General features: G+C 49.8%; 1 protein-coding gene across 2 annotated transcripts in view; it reads left to right on the forward strand.

Annotated features, from left to right (window-relative positions):
* ANKS6 (ankyrin repeat and sterile alpha motif domain containing 6) overlaps positions 1-12,565 on the forward strand; it is a 43,270-nt gene extending 30,705 nt beyond the window's left edge. For both annotated transcript variants that reach the window (XM_032307427.1, XM_032307428.1), the window contains exons 13-15: positions 110-177; positions 5,480-5,596; positions 11,771-12,565. In XM_032307427.1, the coding sequence (XP_032163318.1) occupies positions 110-177; positions 5,480-5,596; positions 11,771-11,875 (290 nt within the window). In that variant the 3' untranslated portion in view covers positions 11,876-12,565. The remainder of the gene's footprint in view (positions 1-109; positions 178-5,479; positions 5,597-11,770) is intronic.
* The last annotated feature ends 4,354 nt before the right edge of the window (positions 12,566-16,919 follow it).

Below are 16,919 nucleotides of genomic sequence, written 5' to 3' on the forward strand. Positions count from 1 at the left end.
TGACATTTATTTGAGATAAGGTTGCCACTGCTTTATGAGTTTGAAGACCACTGTTCTGATGCATTTTGCCAAATTCTAAAATATCTTTTCACATCTTTCCCTCTCAAAGATGAACTGACTGGAATCCTTAAGAAATTGTCACTTGAGAAATATCAGCCCATTTTTGAGGAGCAAGAGGTAAGAATGTTATTTTTGAATGTCCATCAAATATTACCGTAAAAAAAAAATCAAATATATGGGTTTTTATCTTGCAAGTGTAGATTGATCTTTTTCACTGAGACAGCTGAGGAAATGGGAGTTTGTGTTCCGCACATTTAGTTCAGTTCATCACAGTGAAATCCTGGGGGCCTTATGGCTTGTTTTGTTGTAACAGAATTTTGTTATTTTGTGCACTGCTCTCGCTAGTAAAGTTTGTGTCTGTCCTGCTCACACTTTTGTTGAAGGGGATGGACTGACAGGCTTTTAGATCTAATGCGGGTCAAAAGCAAATCCTAATGACTCTGGGCTGAGTGTCTGGATGTTGGATGTCTGTGTTAATCCGGGAGAGTTCCTTTTGCTTAAAAGTGCTCACAATCACATTAAAAAAAAAAAAAAAAAAATGACCGTTCTGCCGTTTGGCAGTTTCTCAAAATGTTAAACATAGAATTACCATGTGACCTAGCAATCCCACTCCTGGGCGTGGGCCTAAGAGAACTGAAAACATATGTCCACACAAAAACTTGCACACAGCAGCCTTATTCATAATAGCCAACAAGTGGGAAACAGCACAAATGCCCACTAATTGGTGACTGGCCAGATGTGTTACTGCCGTACAATGGAATATAATTCGGCCATAAAAAGGAAGAAAGTGCTGACACACGCTATGACACGGCGGAGCCTGGAACACACATGCTGAAGGGAAGAAGCCAGACACAAAAGGCCACATATGGTGTGATTCCATTTATATGAAATGTCCAGAATAGGCAAATCTGTAGAGACAGAAAGTAATTAGTGGTTGCCAAGGAGTGGGGGGAGGAGAGAATGGGGACTGACTGCTTATACGGGTGTGGGTTCCTTTGGGGAGTGATGAAAATGTTCTAAAATTGAGCGTGATGGTTGCACAACTCGGAATATACTAAAAAATCACTGAATCGTCTGCTTTCTTTTTTTAATTAAAAATATTTTTTTCCTTGGGTCTAGTTGCACACGGTGTTGCGTTAATTTCAGGTGTGGAGCTTGGCGATTTGACAGGCTTATCCTTTCCCCTGTGTTCTCCACAAGCGTAGCTGCCCTCCGTCCTGTTACACTGTCACTGTACCACTGACGAATTCCTTAGGAGCCGTACACTCCAAATGGGCGGACTGTATTGTGAGTGAGTTATAGCTCAAGGTTTTGAAAAAAACTGACCATTTTGGCCCCATAAACTCCTCTGTAGGCCCACTAGTCCGCTGGTGTAATCACTGGTTTGGAATATTTCTGGGACCTGGTCGAGCCCGTGACGATGGTTATCATGACAGTTGCAGTCCTGAGACTCGCTCACTGTCCCTGCAAGCTTGAGATGCTGCTCAGGGACTAACTAGCATTCTGTCTTGAGCAGCAGACAGAGTGAGGCAGCCTTCTTCCTCCCTTGCTATCCTGCCATAGCCAGTGGGGTCCTTCCTGCCTCTCCAGTGTTTTAAACCTCCACAGCGATGTTTCTCATCGCCAAGAAACCTCTCCCGTACACCGCTGGCAGCCTGCTTTTGTGTGCTGTGTTCTGCGCCCTCTTGGAGTGTGCAGGGAACACATCTCAAGGTGTGCTTCTGTTTCTTGAAATGTCTCTGTGTCACAAGACAACATTCATCCTGGGTTCTTAGTTGCATCCCCGTTTGGGAGCCGGCATGTCTGGGGGCACACCTTCATTCACCGTTCTCTGGTTCTTGCCGCTGTCCCTTATAGGGAACTGAGGTATGTTCCTGATGAAATATGACACTTTCAGAGTTTTAGAGGGAGGGGAGACTATGCAGAGTTGCTGTGGTCTTCACAGCCTCTGGGGTCAGGGAGGGTGCTGAGGCCTGGGGCAGCCCTGTGGGGAGAGCTGGGAGCCACTGACTGGAGGCTTTCTGTTTGTGTCGGGTGGGGTGAGGTTAACTGAACCAGCTCAGCTGTCCGCCTGTGCTGAGCTCCCCACTGGACCACATAGAAGCTCGACAGCACTGTGTGAGAGTTGCCGTCTGTCCATACAGAGATCCCTTGTTCCCTGGAAGGTTTTAATGGGAGTCGGGTTTTAACATCATGGATTGCCCCTGCCCTCCCCTTCACATCCATCCCTGCAGCTACAGAGCTCTTCTCAGTTCTTAAGAAACTCCTTAAAGTACCTGGCATGCAGATAGTACTTTTCCCTCATTTTCAAGGCTCATAAAAATGTCTTCCCTTTATATGCTTTTAGTCCTTGTTGAGAATTTGGAAGAATGAAGTAAATATATTTTCTCATCCTCTCAATATTGAAACTGAAGCAGACTGATAATTTTCATCTCTCTACCTGTATTTGGATGGATTTAGCTATATATATTGAAAAATCCCAGGTAGTAGTATCTTAAACAAAATAGAAGGTTATTTTTCCCACAGAAGGTGTTCAGTTGAGTCACCAAATCTCCTTCTAGCTCTCTGCTCCACTAGGGTATATGTCCCTCATCCTCAAAGTCCAGAATGGCTGCTAGAGCTCCAGCCATTACCTCCACATTCCAGGCAGCAGAATGGAAGGAGAGAGCAAAATGATACCTACTTTCCTTTTTTAAGAGAGACTTCCTCAAAGTACCATAAACCTTCTTATATCTCATTAGCCAAAAGTTTGTCAATTGACATACTCATATGCAAGGGAAACTCAGAAATACAGTTCTTTAGCTTCATGGAAATGCCTAGCTGACAACTAAGATTCTATTACTAAAAAAAAGTATTACTAAAAAAAAGTAGGGCATGAATATTGAAAGGACACAGATGTTTCTGCCTCATCCTGCTAACCCTTCAGAAGTGCTCACGTGAGGAGAATTTAGTCTCTGGTTCTCTCCACCTAAAATGAGCTGTGACGGTTTGGTAGCCCACAGGGTTGATAGAGGTCGGAGACTGAGAAGGTCCATTCATCTGGGGATGCAGTAGCATATTGACTGGTGTGGTCATTCAGTCAGCCAGGAAACACAGCTCAGGTCTCTGCCCTCTATCAGGCCCTCTACCAGCACCTGACCCTAGCAATGGCAGAAACGCCCAGAGCATTCTGGGAGCCCAGGAAGGGCGTCTTTTGAATGAGGGCCAGAGGAGACATTGGCTGAGCATAAACTGACCTTTGAGAGAGGGGAGCAGGGTAGAAGGGTGTCTGGGAAGAGGAAGCAGACACGTGCAGAGAGCTGTCAGCACTTTGGCCCGTTCAGGGCCTGAATGAGGCTGGTGCATCTGGGGCAGAGAATGGAGCCTGACTGGGCAGGGCCTGGCCGACATGAACGTGATCTGTGCACCGTGGTCCAAAGACCTCTGGCCTCTGGTATGAATGGCAGACCAGGGTTGATGGGGGAGTTAGGGGCAGACTCACAGGAAAGGAGATTCCAGTCAGAAGAGGGTGGCCGGGGTGGGGGGGTGCCATAGGCAAGAGGTATGAGGAGCTGGCCATGGGGACAAGCAGGGGGTGGGACCGTGGGGAGTGTCCGGCCCAGCCAGGGGCAGGCAGTGTCTGTCAAAACCACGTCATCTACTCTTTCAGGCCCTCAGTCCCTTTTGAGCTGTAAAGTCCCAGAGAGACGTAGGGAGGCATCTCCCAGCGCTTGGGGCTGGGGTCCGAGCAGACCCTTCCCTACCAACTCATGCCTGCTTCAGGGTTGTTTTAATCCAGGAAAGTAAAATGACTATTTAAAATAGAAAAGGAAAGATGGGGGACATTTTTCAGAAAAAAATTCCTCTATCTCCACATGCATCCAATGTTTCAAAGAAAAAATTTTAAGAATCTTGTTCAGTATCTCTGAGGGAATAGAAAACAAGCCTGCTTTTAAAGTAAAGCACTAAGGGTTTTCAATAAGTTATGAGAGTTTTATTTTAAATGACAACAATATTATATTACATAAAACTATAACGTTTTTGAAATTTATTTAGTTTGCAAAGCTTTATGGAAGCCCTCTGGGTAGACCCTACAACCACCAGTAAGTTAGGTCGGAGGAGGATTCATACATTTCAGGGGGGAAACTGAGGTAAGATTCCTGCCCAGGTGCCCCTGGCAGCAAGTGGGGATCGAGGCCCTGTCTGTCCGCGTCCAGGCAGCACTGGCTCTGTCCCACGCACAGACCGGAGAGACGGCTATGGGCAGCCAACTCCCTTCCACTTCTCCCTGATGACTACCATTTTGGGGTCTAATTTGCAAGGGCCCATACAAGGGACAGAACCCCTTAATTCTTAGGGAACATCAGGTCACATTAGCAAGGAGGCTGTTGCCTCCAGGAAACCACAGGAGGGAGGTCAGTGGCTACAGCTGTAGCATCAAAGGGTGATGTGGCCCCTCAGAGAAGAAGGGGTACTTTGGAGCCCACAGCCTGGATTCCAGTCTTGGCTTTCACTTACTGGTCATGTGACCTCGGGGACTGAATCTCTCTGTGCCTCAGTTTCCCCATCCCCCCCAACAGAGGATAATAATCATTTCACCTTATGTCAAAAGGCTTAAAGGACTGAGTCTATGCCAAAGAGTCAGAAAGTGCCTCACACGGTGTTAGCTTTTGTGTCCTCCTGTCGTCACCTGACAGTAAGGCTCCAGGACAGACCTGGGGTGTGTGGAGCCGGCCTCCGCCTGCTGAGCTTGCTGCCTCTGAGCAGGACAGACGCGGCAACATACCAGCCACATAGCAGGGCAACCTGTTGGTTCTTCGCCTGGAGCTGAGGCCCAAGCTGGGATGACAGAAATGTCAGGGTTTCCCCTGTAGCAGCCAAGGGTCGTGTGGCTTTGAGATGCCCTTGTTCTGAGCCCTTCTCAGCTTCGGTTCTCCGTGGCCCTTCTTCCCTTTATCACTTCTGCTTGCTGACTTGCTCACTCTGTCTTTCCACAGTCTACCTCTGCCTGGTCCTCAGGGGGGAAACGTGCTGAGTCCCGCCATATATGTGCATTTTCTGTGCGGTTTCCGATCTCTGGGCAAGGGCAGCCACCTGGGATCAAACTTCTAAGAGCAGCCTTGGATCTGCAGCATGCCGGCCACCCAGATTATGCTCTCAGAGACTCCCCTTCCTTGTGCAATGGTCGGGAGTCTTTCCACAGTGCACCTGTCGCGGGATTCCCAGCTAGAGCTGAGGAGAATTAGTCCTTCATAATCCTTTCAACTAAACTTTCATCATAAAGTCATCGTAAAGTAAATCATTATTAATTCACTGCTAATAAGCACTAATAGCTCATAATCATGATATTTCTGGTGTGGATGGGGGAAAAATGAGGCGTGGGAAAAAACGAGGCATGGCACCCAGCAGATGGTAACGAATCCCCCTTCTCTCTTTCCAGGTGGACATGGAAGCCTTCCTCACGCTCACCGACGGCGACTTGAAGGAGCTGGGTATTAAGACAGATGGATCCAGGCAGCAGATCTTGGCAGCAATTTCTGAACTGAATGCGGGCAAGGTATTGTTCTCAATCTTTTTTCTCCCATTTCAAAGAGCAGAGAGCTCCACTAGGAGCCTTACTAAGCCCTCCGTGTTCCCAAGGACATCTGTGGTCTGATTTTGTCTCCTCTGGCACATCTGGCAGAGGGCAGCCCCATGTGCACACTTCTTACCACCGAGTGCTCCCCACCTCCCCGTTCCTTTTCCAGATCTCTCTTCCCATAGAGTTAGCAAAAATACTCCCTGTGGTCATTTCAACCCACATGGCTGGGTATTGCCCTCCAGCGTACAGTGGAAGCAAAGCTGTCGTCTAAGAGGGGCCCTGGAATCAGGCCCTCCTGGGGGTGAGCGCACTCCTCCTCTTACTCACTGTGTCCCCTAGAAGTCATCACCTCCCTGAGCCTTTTCTCATCCACTGGGGGCTGTGGGGCCGTTGCCAGGACCAAAATGTTTAGCAGCGCCCCTGCCACACACAGACCCGTCAATCACTGTTGTTATTGTTGGCATCCTACGTTTTTGTCTAATGTTAAATTTCTGTTTCACCAGCTTTAAACCAAAAATTAACAATGCACCCCCATCAAGGCACACATTGCAAGAAACAATTAAAAAAAAAAAAAGCATGAGAAGTGATCACCACTCACTTGGCAAACCTTAGCCCATTTGCTGTTGGGCTATTCAAGCTTCTTTGCTTCCTGGTTTCTTCCCTAATGTGGGCTGGACGTTTCTGTCTCCAAGAAGGGATAGGACTTGCTTACCTGTTGCTGTTTCATGCTTGGCCTGACAGCCCCCCTCTTGTTAGACAATCATGTCGTGTCTGGGGTTTTGCCATTACAAATAGCACTATAATGGATATCTCTGCCTTGTTCCTTTCTCTTCTGTTGTTTTGTTCCTCGGGCTGTGTTCCACAACTCGAGGTCGTGTCAGAGAGCGTGACCGGTCTTATGGTTCTTTCTGTGTATTGCTGGGTAGGCACAGAAATATTGAACAGACTTAGAGTGCCAGCAGCAAATAAATATTCATGTAACCCTTTATCATTCACAAGACACTTCCCATACATTTTCCCAGTTAATCCGGAGGCCAGATCCTCACACTTGCCTTGTCCAGCTGGCGAGGGAAGAGAGCCTCGGGGAGGGAGGTGTGCCCAGGTGGAGAGGCGGGCAGGCAAGTGAGGCAGGACCTGCACCCGGGTCCTCTTCGTATGTCCCCCCAGCACGTGCTGGGCATGGGGGGCTCCTGCCAGCCCCACTGGGGATGGGAGGAGGTGGGGTCGGGCCTCTTGCTGTCGCCATCATCATTACTATTTCACCTGTTTATAGGCTGCAAGGTGGTCCTTCCAAGTGATTTAGTTGGCAGTGCTTCTGGCGCCTGTGTTTTACCTTGAGTTTTTACTGTTTGTTCTTTTTCTTCTGTAAGTGGCCCATTGCTAGACACAGCTCATCTGTTCCATGGGCCCAGGCCGCCTTGCTTTACAGACGGGGAAGCTGAGGCTCAGGGGTAGATAGTGAGACCCGCCTCCCAGACCAGCACTGTTTCCGCTCTGCTATGAGATGTGAGGAGCAGGGTGGGGACAGGGGGGTGAGGCGGGCATGGGAGTTGCTGGAAGTTGCTAGAAGTGGGCCAGTCTTGGATGGTAGTAAGGGCTTAGCCAGGGAGGTGAAGCCCCAGGGTGGTGCTGGGGCGTCAGTGAACCAGAGCAAGCGCTAGTCTTCGGAGCGTTGATTGATTGATTGATTTTTTTAAAAAGATTTTTATTTATTTATTTATTTGACAGACAGAGATCACAAGTAGGCAGAGAGAGAAGGAAGCAGGCTCACCGCTGAACAGAGAGCCTGATTCAGGGCTCAGTCCCTCGACCCTGGGATCATGACCTGAGCTGAAGGCAGAGGCTTTAACCAACTGAGTCACCCAGGCGCCCCTGGAGCATTGATTTAGTCATGAAAAGTAGCCCTTGGATTCTCTGCCGTGTCCCAAGCGTGCGTGGATGTTGACCTCTGAGGCTACTTTGTGCCCAGCACTGCTCTCAGCAGTCACGTCTAGTCATTTGCTTAACTTCACAAAGCCACTGAGGCCGGGTCCAGTTCATAAGTGAAGGAACTGAGGCAGAGGGAGGTTAAGGAACTGGTCTGAGATCACACTACTGGTAAGTGGCAGAGCCAGAATTGGAACCTGGACTTGGTTTGTTGACCACTATGCTGCCCTGCCTCGGTGTAAGCCACAGATGCGTATGAAGGAGAGCTCCTGACCTTGAGCGAGGGCTGGAAAGACAAGGTCCTGGAAGACATCCCCAAGGAAGTGGCAGGAGGTCTGGGATGGAAAGAAAGATGGGAAAGTTTGGGTAGAGGGTAGAAGAGTACAGACCAGGCAGAGGGAAGCTTATATGCAAAGTCCCTGTGGTGAGCAGAGGTCCAGTACATTTCAAGATCTCAGGGAGTGCTGGACCTGAGAGCAGATGGTATGGTGTGTGGGGAGCCCGGATGGGACAGATGAGGCCCCCAGGTGACTGAGGGTGACCCAGTCAGGTAAGGGCAAGGGCTTTGGGGAGCGGGTGGCTGAGTGATGGTAGGGGGATTTGGCCCAAGGTTTGCAGGACCTTTCCTGCTTCTGGCCTCCAGAGGCCAGACTTGGCAGAGAGCAGGGAAGCGAGGTCTGTCCTCTGTCTTCTTCTAGGGGCACTGCTGCCAGCATGAGAGTCCCATCCTGTGACCTCATCCAAGCCCCGTCACCTCCCAAAGTCCCCACCATCTCACACCATCCCACTGGGGCTGGGGTTTCAACATAGGAGTTTGGGTGGTAGGGCACCTTTCTTTTGTAACAGTGGTCTTTTGGGGGGCTGGGTGCCAGCTGACCAGCTCTCAACCAAGAGACCTGGGTGCTTCTGACCCACCAGAATGAAGGGCCGGCTCGTCCCACCCACATCCCTCCCACGGGCAGCATCTACCCTCAAAGTCAGCCAGTTCCACATGGAAATAGGGGCAGAGGGAAAGTCTGAATTACCAGGCAAAGTCCAGTGGACGTAAGGACCGTGCATCACAGCGTGTCCTAGAGCAAAAGCATGACTGGGAGAAGCTAAAGATTACGAAAACCGTTCAACCCCGGGGTGACTGTTGCAGCTATGCGCTGCTTCTTAGAGGAAAGAAGTTCTCAGGCCGAGCCTGGCTTCCAGGAGCCCTTTGGATGGCCTTTGGAGGCCCTGGGCCTGAGCTCTTCTGGGCTGGCCCCGCCTCAACCCGACTTCAGGGCATCCTGCCTCCTTCTTGGTGGCTACAGGTATCCACTCCCTCTTCAACGCCCATACTTTCTCTTTTGCAACCCAGCCTCAGCCAAGAGGGACCCCCTCGGTGGCTCTGATGCTCTGGACACATTCAAGAACCCAGACCAGGACCCGAGGGAGGGAGGCCCAGCTTTCCTTGTCCACCTGTGTCTTCATGGCTGTGGTCCACAGCATGGTGGGGTGTTGTGGACCCAATTTAGTGGTTCCCCAGCAGCATTTTAAAAAACAGAATAGCGTAGAAAATGTCAGCATTCTTTGCAGGTAGGAGGGTAAAATTTGTTTCAGTTGTATGTATTTACACGTAACAAGGTTATAACCTAAAATGTGTTTCTTGCACAGTCAAAAAATAGTTAGAACATTTTAACCTAAAAGGTTTTATGTTTGTTTTGTTCTGTTGGTGAAAATACCAGGAAAGCAGCATGGGTCCACAGCCTTTCAAGCCACAGGCCTTCCGGCTGAGCCTACCCCCCACCACCAGTATGCAAGTTGTGATGTGTACTCAAGTGGGCTTATTAGTTGACTAGTTGCAAACAGTTTATATGTTGGAGAAGGTCAACCAGAAACTTCACCTGAATTTCACCTTTCTTTGGTCCAAAGCCATTGCAGTCTTGCCATCTTGTGTGTGTGTATGACTATCAAAGCAGCACACATTCATTTTACGAAGTTTGCACAGTGCCAGAGAGGGCAAAAGAGTTCTTAGAGGAATCATGATCCAACCAGCCAGAGGCCAGTGCTGTTCACATTTGGGAAGATCACTGCAGTGTTTGCTGCCAAATATTTTTCTCTGCGGAGATAAATTTGGATCTATAATTTTACCTCCTCCTTTCTTCATTTAACATTAAATATATGCAGTTACTCGTGTCATTAAAAACTCTTTTTAATAGAATACATTTGCATGGATGTACTAAAATTACCTTATTTTAAATCCCTACTTGTTGGATATGTGGATATCCGAACTTTCTATTAATAGTGCTGCAGTGGGCAACTTTGTGTATAAGGCTTTCTAATTATCTCCTCAGAATAGATGTCTAAAAGTGGACTCGTGGAGTCAAAGAGTCTAAATCAAGGTATAGGGCACTTCCTCCTGAATTACTTTCCAGAAAGAGCCAGTGAACTTCCCACCAGCTGGGGGCATGTGGCTCCGGTGTCAGCGGATCCCCGCCAGCACTGAGTGCTCTTGGTTTGCTCTTAGATGTTTATTAATTTGGAGGCCAAAAAGAGTGCCTCGTTTTAATTTGTATTTCTTTAATTACTGGTTAGACTGAACACGTTTTTCTACGTTTCATGGCCATTTGCTTTTTGCTTTTTAGGAATTATCAGGCAGGTCCTTTGAAGCACAGGGGTTTCTAAGGGGCAATTATTGTCATCGTCTTCAGTCATTGTGGACGCCGGGAACAGTTACGGTTTTCCTTGCCTAGGGCTCTCTCCTTCGTAGGAGGCAGAGTGCTGGAACCCTGGCTGGCGCTGACCTCGTCTCTCAGGTGGTTCAGGCTAAGGTAGCATGTCATAGTCACATGGCCCTCGTTGCTCCTGTTTAGTTTTTCAGCCTTCTGCAGTTTGCCCAGTGTCACCCCGCTCATTATCCCGGGTCAAGCCTCCTCACAGTCCCAGCATGTCCTCCTGTCCGCCATTTGCAGATAGGAAGTCCATCAGCGCGGGGTCTTGCCGGACGCCACTGCGAGGGAACCGTTGAATAGGGACTCGCCATCTTCTGACCCCATGTCCATGCCTTGCCCTCTGCCCTGCAGCCTTTAGGTTTGTGTTGTTGGACTCCGGGGAGGTATTTTTCTAGCTTATTTAACTTAATTGGAAGGATTGGCATGTCGGGCAGTCTTACTGCCTGCTCAAGTGTCTAGGAGGCCTGGATGGTGGTAGAGGTCCCGGCTGTGGGCTCATGGAGGGGTCCCATGGGGCCTGAAGAGTCCACGAAATGAAAGAAGAGAGAATTTGAAGTCTGAGCTCCCTCAGTGGACTTCTTTTTTTCCCTTTTTACTCTTAGCAGAGAACAGTCTGCCAAAGATTATTCATTTTTAATCTGCTTTACATTTTGACCACATTTGTTGGTTTTAAAAAATATGTGTTTAGTCCACACTGCTGTCCTCTGGAGGACAGGACCTGTCAGCTTCCTACTGCCCACACAGGATCTGATGTCACCAGCAACCATTTGAGTACTATTATTATCCCCATTTTATAGCTAGGGAAACTAAGGCCCAGAGAGACTAAGTGTCTTGCTCAGGGTCACTCAGCTAGTAAATGGGAGGAATGGGATTTAAACCCAGGCTGTTTGGTTCCAGTCTCTGGTCTCTGTGTATTGCTGCCTCCCAGCCAGGTATTCAGTGAAGATGTTCTCTGGGCTGAAAGAAATATCCACATCCTCCCTCTTTTTTCATCTCAAAACGCGTGTGCTAAGGGGTAGTGCTGTGGGGGGAATGCTGCGGGGCTAGAGTGAGTCATGAATCATTGCCAAGAGCAATCTGACATCTTTTGGGCAAGGGGGAGTACAGCAGTTCAAACTCCCTGTGTAGCAGGAAGAATTCCGCTCCCACTCAATTCCCTAGAAATCTGAGAGCTAGAAAGACACACAGAGTGAGTTGGGAGGCAACCTCCCTTCCAGGCCATGTGACCTGGGCCAAGTCTGTCCTGCTCCCTGGGCTCTGTGTCCCGTCCTTGTCTGGGGGATTGGACCCCTGCATGTTGGGGGCCCTTTCCAGCCTTGACATGCTGGGATTGTGGGTGCTGGGGGACATTCTGAGCCAGCGTGTTTTTATTAAACTCTGTACTCTTTTAATTAGATAATTTATTTTCCCCACGATACCCATGGGTTTCTCAAGTATGAGTTGAGCATTACCAACACTATGTCAATTGAACTAATAGTTAAAAGATTTAACAAGACATTGTGTCTGTTTTTGATTTCCTCCACAGGGACGCGAGAGACAAATTTTACAGGAAACCATTCACAACTTCCACTCTTCCTTTGAGAGCAGTGCCAGCAACACCAGGGCCCCAGGAAACAATCCCTGTACATGATCCTCCCTCCTGTGGTGACCAGTGTGAGCTTTCTGAATCCCAGTGCTACCCTCACGCAGCCCGTGTTCCGGCCATCAACTCCTCCCCATTCCCTGAAACACGCCCCGGTTGGTCACACCACCGTGCCTTTGTCACGTTCCCTCTGCCCCAGATGCCTGTCTTCCCTTCTCTTCTCTGCTTTCGTAGTTGGTGATGCTCTTGCTGTAACAAATGCCAACGCGGTAGACTTATCCTCATATGAAGTCCGGTATGGCTGCTTCTGCTTGGCAGGTGGCTTCCCACTGTAATTTGGGGACCCAGTTCCTTTCACCTTGTGGCCCTGTCATCCCCAGGGGCTTCAGCATCTTTGCTTCTTGCTGGCAGAAAGGGGAAAGGGGCGATGGAGAAGGCACAGCCATTCTGAACGACGTTCCTCTCCACTGTTCTTGCTCCATCCACTCCTGCTCAAGTTCCATTGGCCACTGGTAGTCACATGGCCCCACCTGGCTGCATAGGAGGCTGGGAAGTGTAGTCTTTGCTCAGGTGGTGGCTGCCCAGCAGCAAGTCTACACTTAGCCAGGGCGGTGCCATGTTTTAGAGGAAGCTTAGCTTTCCCTGACACATCTTCCCATAAACTTCTAACGTTTTCTTTGTGATCCAAGTCACCGATCTAGTAAAGCCTTCCTTGACTCCCTTATACAGAAGTAACTTTTCAGGCCCCAGGGTCCCTTACTGCTTGTTTAGGACTCCGTTCTAACACCCGGCTGCACCGACTGCCTACAACATACAGCAGGTGTTCAGGATGTGTGCGTTGAATGCGTTTGTCTTTATTGCGATAGCAGGCTTTTCTGTAGGAAAAAAAGAGTAGGCCTGCTTTGTGATCTCAGGTCCCTTCTCCCTTCTGGCCATCAGTGTCCTCACTTGCAAGATCTAGGGTCAGGCAGGAGGAGGCTCCGCCGATAGTCTGCTCTGCTCACGCCATGTCGCCATAGGCTTTCCTGCACGTCAAGGGGGAGCAGAAGACCCTAATATATTGCACAGTGGAGGGACTTTGGTGCTCAAATTTTCTAGACAAAGAAGCCAAGTGTTTGGAATTTCTTGTACACCCTGTTACCGCTATGTTCCTCAGAAGGGAATCGGTCCTTACGGTTTTCTGCCCCTATTACATTTGCGGAGCTTCGACAGTAGCTTTTAGAAGTGTTTTCAAGTTAATCATTTGGCCAATGCTTGCTGCATTTGTTAACGTGCTGGGTGCCGGGGCTTCAGAGACAAGCTAGAGCCAGTCCCCACCCTTGGGGACTTTATAGACAGGAGAGGACAGGAATGGTCGGTCCCAACCTCAAGAGGCGGAATGGCAGAACTCAGGCTCAAAGTTCACCTCCAGCCCTGTGGCTGGCCAGCTGCATGGCCTGGGACAGGTCACTTGGCCTCTTGCTCAGATCTGAGAGCCGCTGTGCGGAAAGCTTTTAGTCTGTACAGAGCACCCAGTAGGCCGTAGCCTTCACAGAGTTCTTATCTTTGCCATAAGTTCCACCAGGCTATGTGCTGATCTCCTTGGGAGGTGTGGCCACTCATGTCCCTCCCCAGCCACGAAGGCCTGCTCCCCCTCCGTTGGCTTTGCAGGGCAGCACTGACCACCTCATGTTTCCCCCACCCCTGCCCGTTTAGACAGCTTCTCCTCCCACTGGCAGCAGCCTACTTGCAACACTCCCGGGAGGAGGCTGCACTTTAGCCGTCACTGACAGGCTTATTTGTAAATAGCCCTCAAAGCCAGGCCGTTAAGGAGACATGGTCAATGCGCATGTACTGTGTGCAGCAGCTTGAGGTCAGTGTCGTCCATCCTCTCTGTCACCCTGGAGAGCCCTGCACATCTGGGAAACCCACAGAGTGAGGCTACGTGCCAGTTACACAGCCCAGGGTGGGCATAGCTGGCCCAGACCTGGCTCTGGTGGGCTTCCAGGCCCAGGCCTTTCCACTGATCCACGTAGACTTCCGGAGCTGGAGGCACCGGGTATCCTCAATGCTGTAATGTACTGATGTCTCCAGGGCATAGTTCTCAATAGGCCAAAGGTTGTTTGCCCCTGAAATACACTGGTCTCTGAGTTACGTGCCCTGAGGTTCTTTGTCTGCTTCCTGCTGCTGTGCTGGTTTTTCTGTAAGCCCCCTATCCGTGCAGCAGGCTGCCAGGTATATTTGACTGAACGTCCTCCACACACACAAACTGTGCTGGAGGGGGCAGCTTTCCTCATCTGGTGGTCCAGACAGAGCGGGGCTGATTCTCATCTTGCAGGTGGGAAAACTGAGGCTTGGGAGAGGTGCTTCTCTTGGCTTTTCCACTGGAGTCAAGTGGCTCTAAGGCTTTTCTCCCAGGCAGTTTGTGTGCTGTCTGATGAGAGATTTCTGGCACACTTTCTGGGGCATGATCTTCCCCTTCCTGGTGACACTCCCCACCCCACACATGTATCCCACCCCCCCCACCCCCACCAGTCTGTAAGAGGCCATTCTCCTCCATAGGAAGTGTTTCCCTTGCTCGGTGACCTGAACCAGCATTCCCCAAAGTGGGTTCCTTGGAACACTACTTCCATGGGATGTTAATGGGTTTTTCATAAAGAAAAACCAAGGGAGTGTGTATGTGAAAGTGGGGTAGGGCACTATGTGATCAGATAGGTTTGGTGGTCACTGGGTTAAAGCCCAGTTATATGACTGTCTTGCTGCAGGACATCTCAGGACCTTCAGCTTGCCTGTATTTGTAGGGCCTCTTGGAGGCAGGTGTGTAACATGTAGCATTTCCCTATGTTTGCTCACAGATCACCTCTTCATGGTGCTCTTGCAAGACAGGTTCCTGGGACGCTGTCCAGGAAGCCTTCTTTGACTGGGACAGTGGCAGCCACGAGGACTCAGCTACTGGGAGTCGGGTGAGGGGGCACTCAAGGGCTTTAGCTGAGTCAGGGATCCTCAGTCCTTCTCTGTGCCCAGCATCTCCTGGCAGAGGGGCCCTGCTTTGGCAGTAGGACATCAGGGTTCGGGAGTCCCCTGAACTTTAGGGTGATTGGGACCTGGCTCAGAGGACTCTCCATCTTTTGCAGGGGAGAGGGCCCTGTTCCCCAGCCTTAGTGCCATGATGTGTGCTGTGTGTTCGTGCCACACCCCCTGCCAGCCAGGGGATACTCCTGCCACCTTCCTTCGGTGCCAGATCATTAGATAGAAGCCAGCTAGTTTTGCAAGGAGAATGCTTACATTCACCAGACATGCACTGAGCATCCAGCCTGTGCCTGCCCTTACTTGTGTTTTGGATCCAGAGTTGAAATATGCACATTTCTGCCCTTAAAGAGCCCAGAGTGTCTTAGAAGAGACAAGCATGTAATAAATGTGTTGCAGTGCTGTGTGAGGAGTCTTATAATGACTTATGATGAAGGCATGTGCTAGGTCCGTGGCTCTGAGCACATTGTCTGTGATGGCTGAGGTTTGGCCCAGTAGGAGAGGGCTAGCAGATGAGGAAGCTAGCGGGCCCCCAGACAGGGACAGCCTGTGTGAAGTTGGTCTGTGTAAAGTTGGTCTGTATATAACATTTGTGCACTACATGTTGCTTGGGTTGTTAGATCCTGTTTTTCTGATTTGGGTTGGGTTTTATTGTTGTTGTTTTTTTATTTGGGTTTTTTAAAATGCATAGAAACAGTCTGTCCCCCTGGAGAGAGCACTGAATCTAGAGTCAATCCTAACACTGGGTTTTTGCTCAGCCACTTACTGGGTAACAGCTGGCTTTTTTGTTGTTGTTGTTGTTGTTAGAAGAGGGTAGTGCTCTCCAAGGTGCTGAAGATCAGATGTAAGCAAGAAAGCCCTTTTCACACCATGTTGAGCCATGCAGATTTGAGAACTCCCCACTATGGTTGCACATCTGAAGTTAATCTCAGCCTCCCTCTCTATCTCCCCATCCTCCTCTTCCCTACCTCCCACTTGCCCAGATGTAGCCTTAGCTAGGGAGGGGAGCAGCGGGTAAGGCCAGAAGAAGGGACCTCCCGCCAGAGGGAGCCGCAGCTCAGCTGGGCTCTGCTGGCCTCAGAGTCCAGGGAAGCAAGAATTGTCAGAGGATCCCCACACTCCAGCAGTTCTGACTCTGGGGGTTTGTGTCTTTGGGATTCCCAGCAAGGTGAACAGAAAGAAGCAGGAAGGCTTTCCAGCCAAATTGCAGGAGCTGATCCAGCAAAGAGGAAGCAGGAAACCCTTCCATTTTCTCTTACCTTGGAGCTGCCCAAGGACACAGCCATGCAGGCCAGGATCAGACTAGGCTGCTGTGGGCACCTATGCTGACCCATGCCACCAAGAACGCCTCCCAAAGCTCGGGACTCTTCTTGGGAAGATTTTGCAGCCCAGCCTGAAGGTGTTGTGAAGCATCATCCGTGCCCATCTGTCCTTGTCCATTTCAAGCAAGATTATCATGTCTTTTTAACTAACAGATCCTGTTCAACATGCAAGGACACCCGATGTTTTTTCCTGATAAAGTCAATACCAAATTCTGTAGGACAGGCCAGAGAATGAGTCTCCTCCCCAGGAGGTGGGAGGTGAATCACCTCCTCTGGGTAGGTTCTCCTTAAATATTTCTGGAAGGTCTGCCAGACTCGCCACTGGCCTCTGGAGGTGTCTGCTCCTTTGGAACATGCCGCCTAAGAGGGGATTAGACTCTGCCTGAAATTTCAGCCCCTTATCTAAGAAGCCAGTCTGTATGGACAGTGATTCACCAAAGCTTGGGATGACAGAAGGGAAATCAACACAGAATCACCGGTACTGGGATAGAAAGCCCAGTTCATCTGTCTCCAGTTCTTTCTAAAGCAGAAACCACCCAGGGATCCCTCCTCAGGGCCCTGCACAGTGGGGTGAGCCAAGCCCACCAGGTTCCCAGTTCCTGTCGGAGCCAGGTCCCTAGGGCTACTGGACAAAGGGCATGGCTGTCTTCTTCAGGGAGATGTGTCTCTACCCTCCAGGTGACTGGGCTAAAGTTTAGCCTTGAGTCCTCCCTAAAGCTGCTGTATCCTTTGATATGAGACCAAGTTGCCATTTTGTTTCAGCT

The sequence above is a fragment of the Mustela erminea genome, chromosome 12 (assembly GCF_009829155.1).
Source record: "Mustela erminea isolate mMusErm1 chromosome 12, mMusErm1.Pri, whole genome shotgun sequence".
Taxonomy (NCBI): domain Eukaryota; kingdom Metazoa; phylum Chordata; class Mammalia; order Carnivora; family Mustelidae; genus Mustela; species Mustela erminea.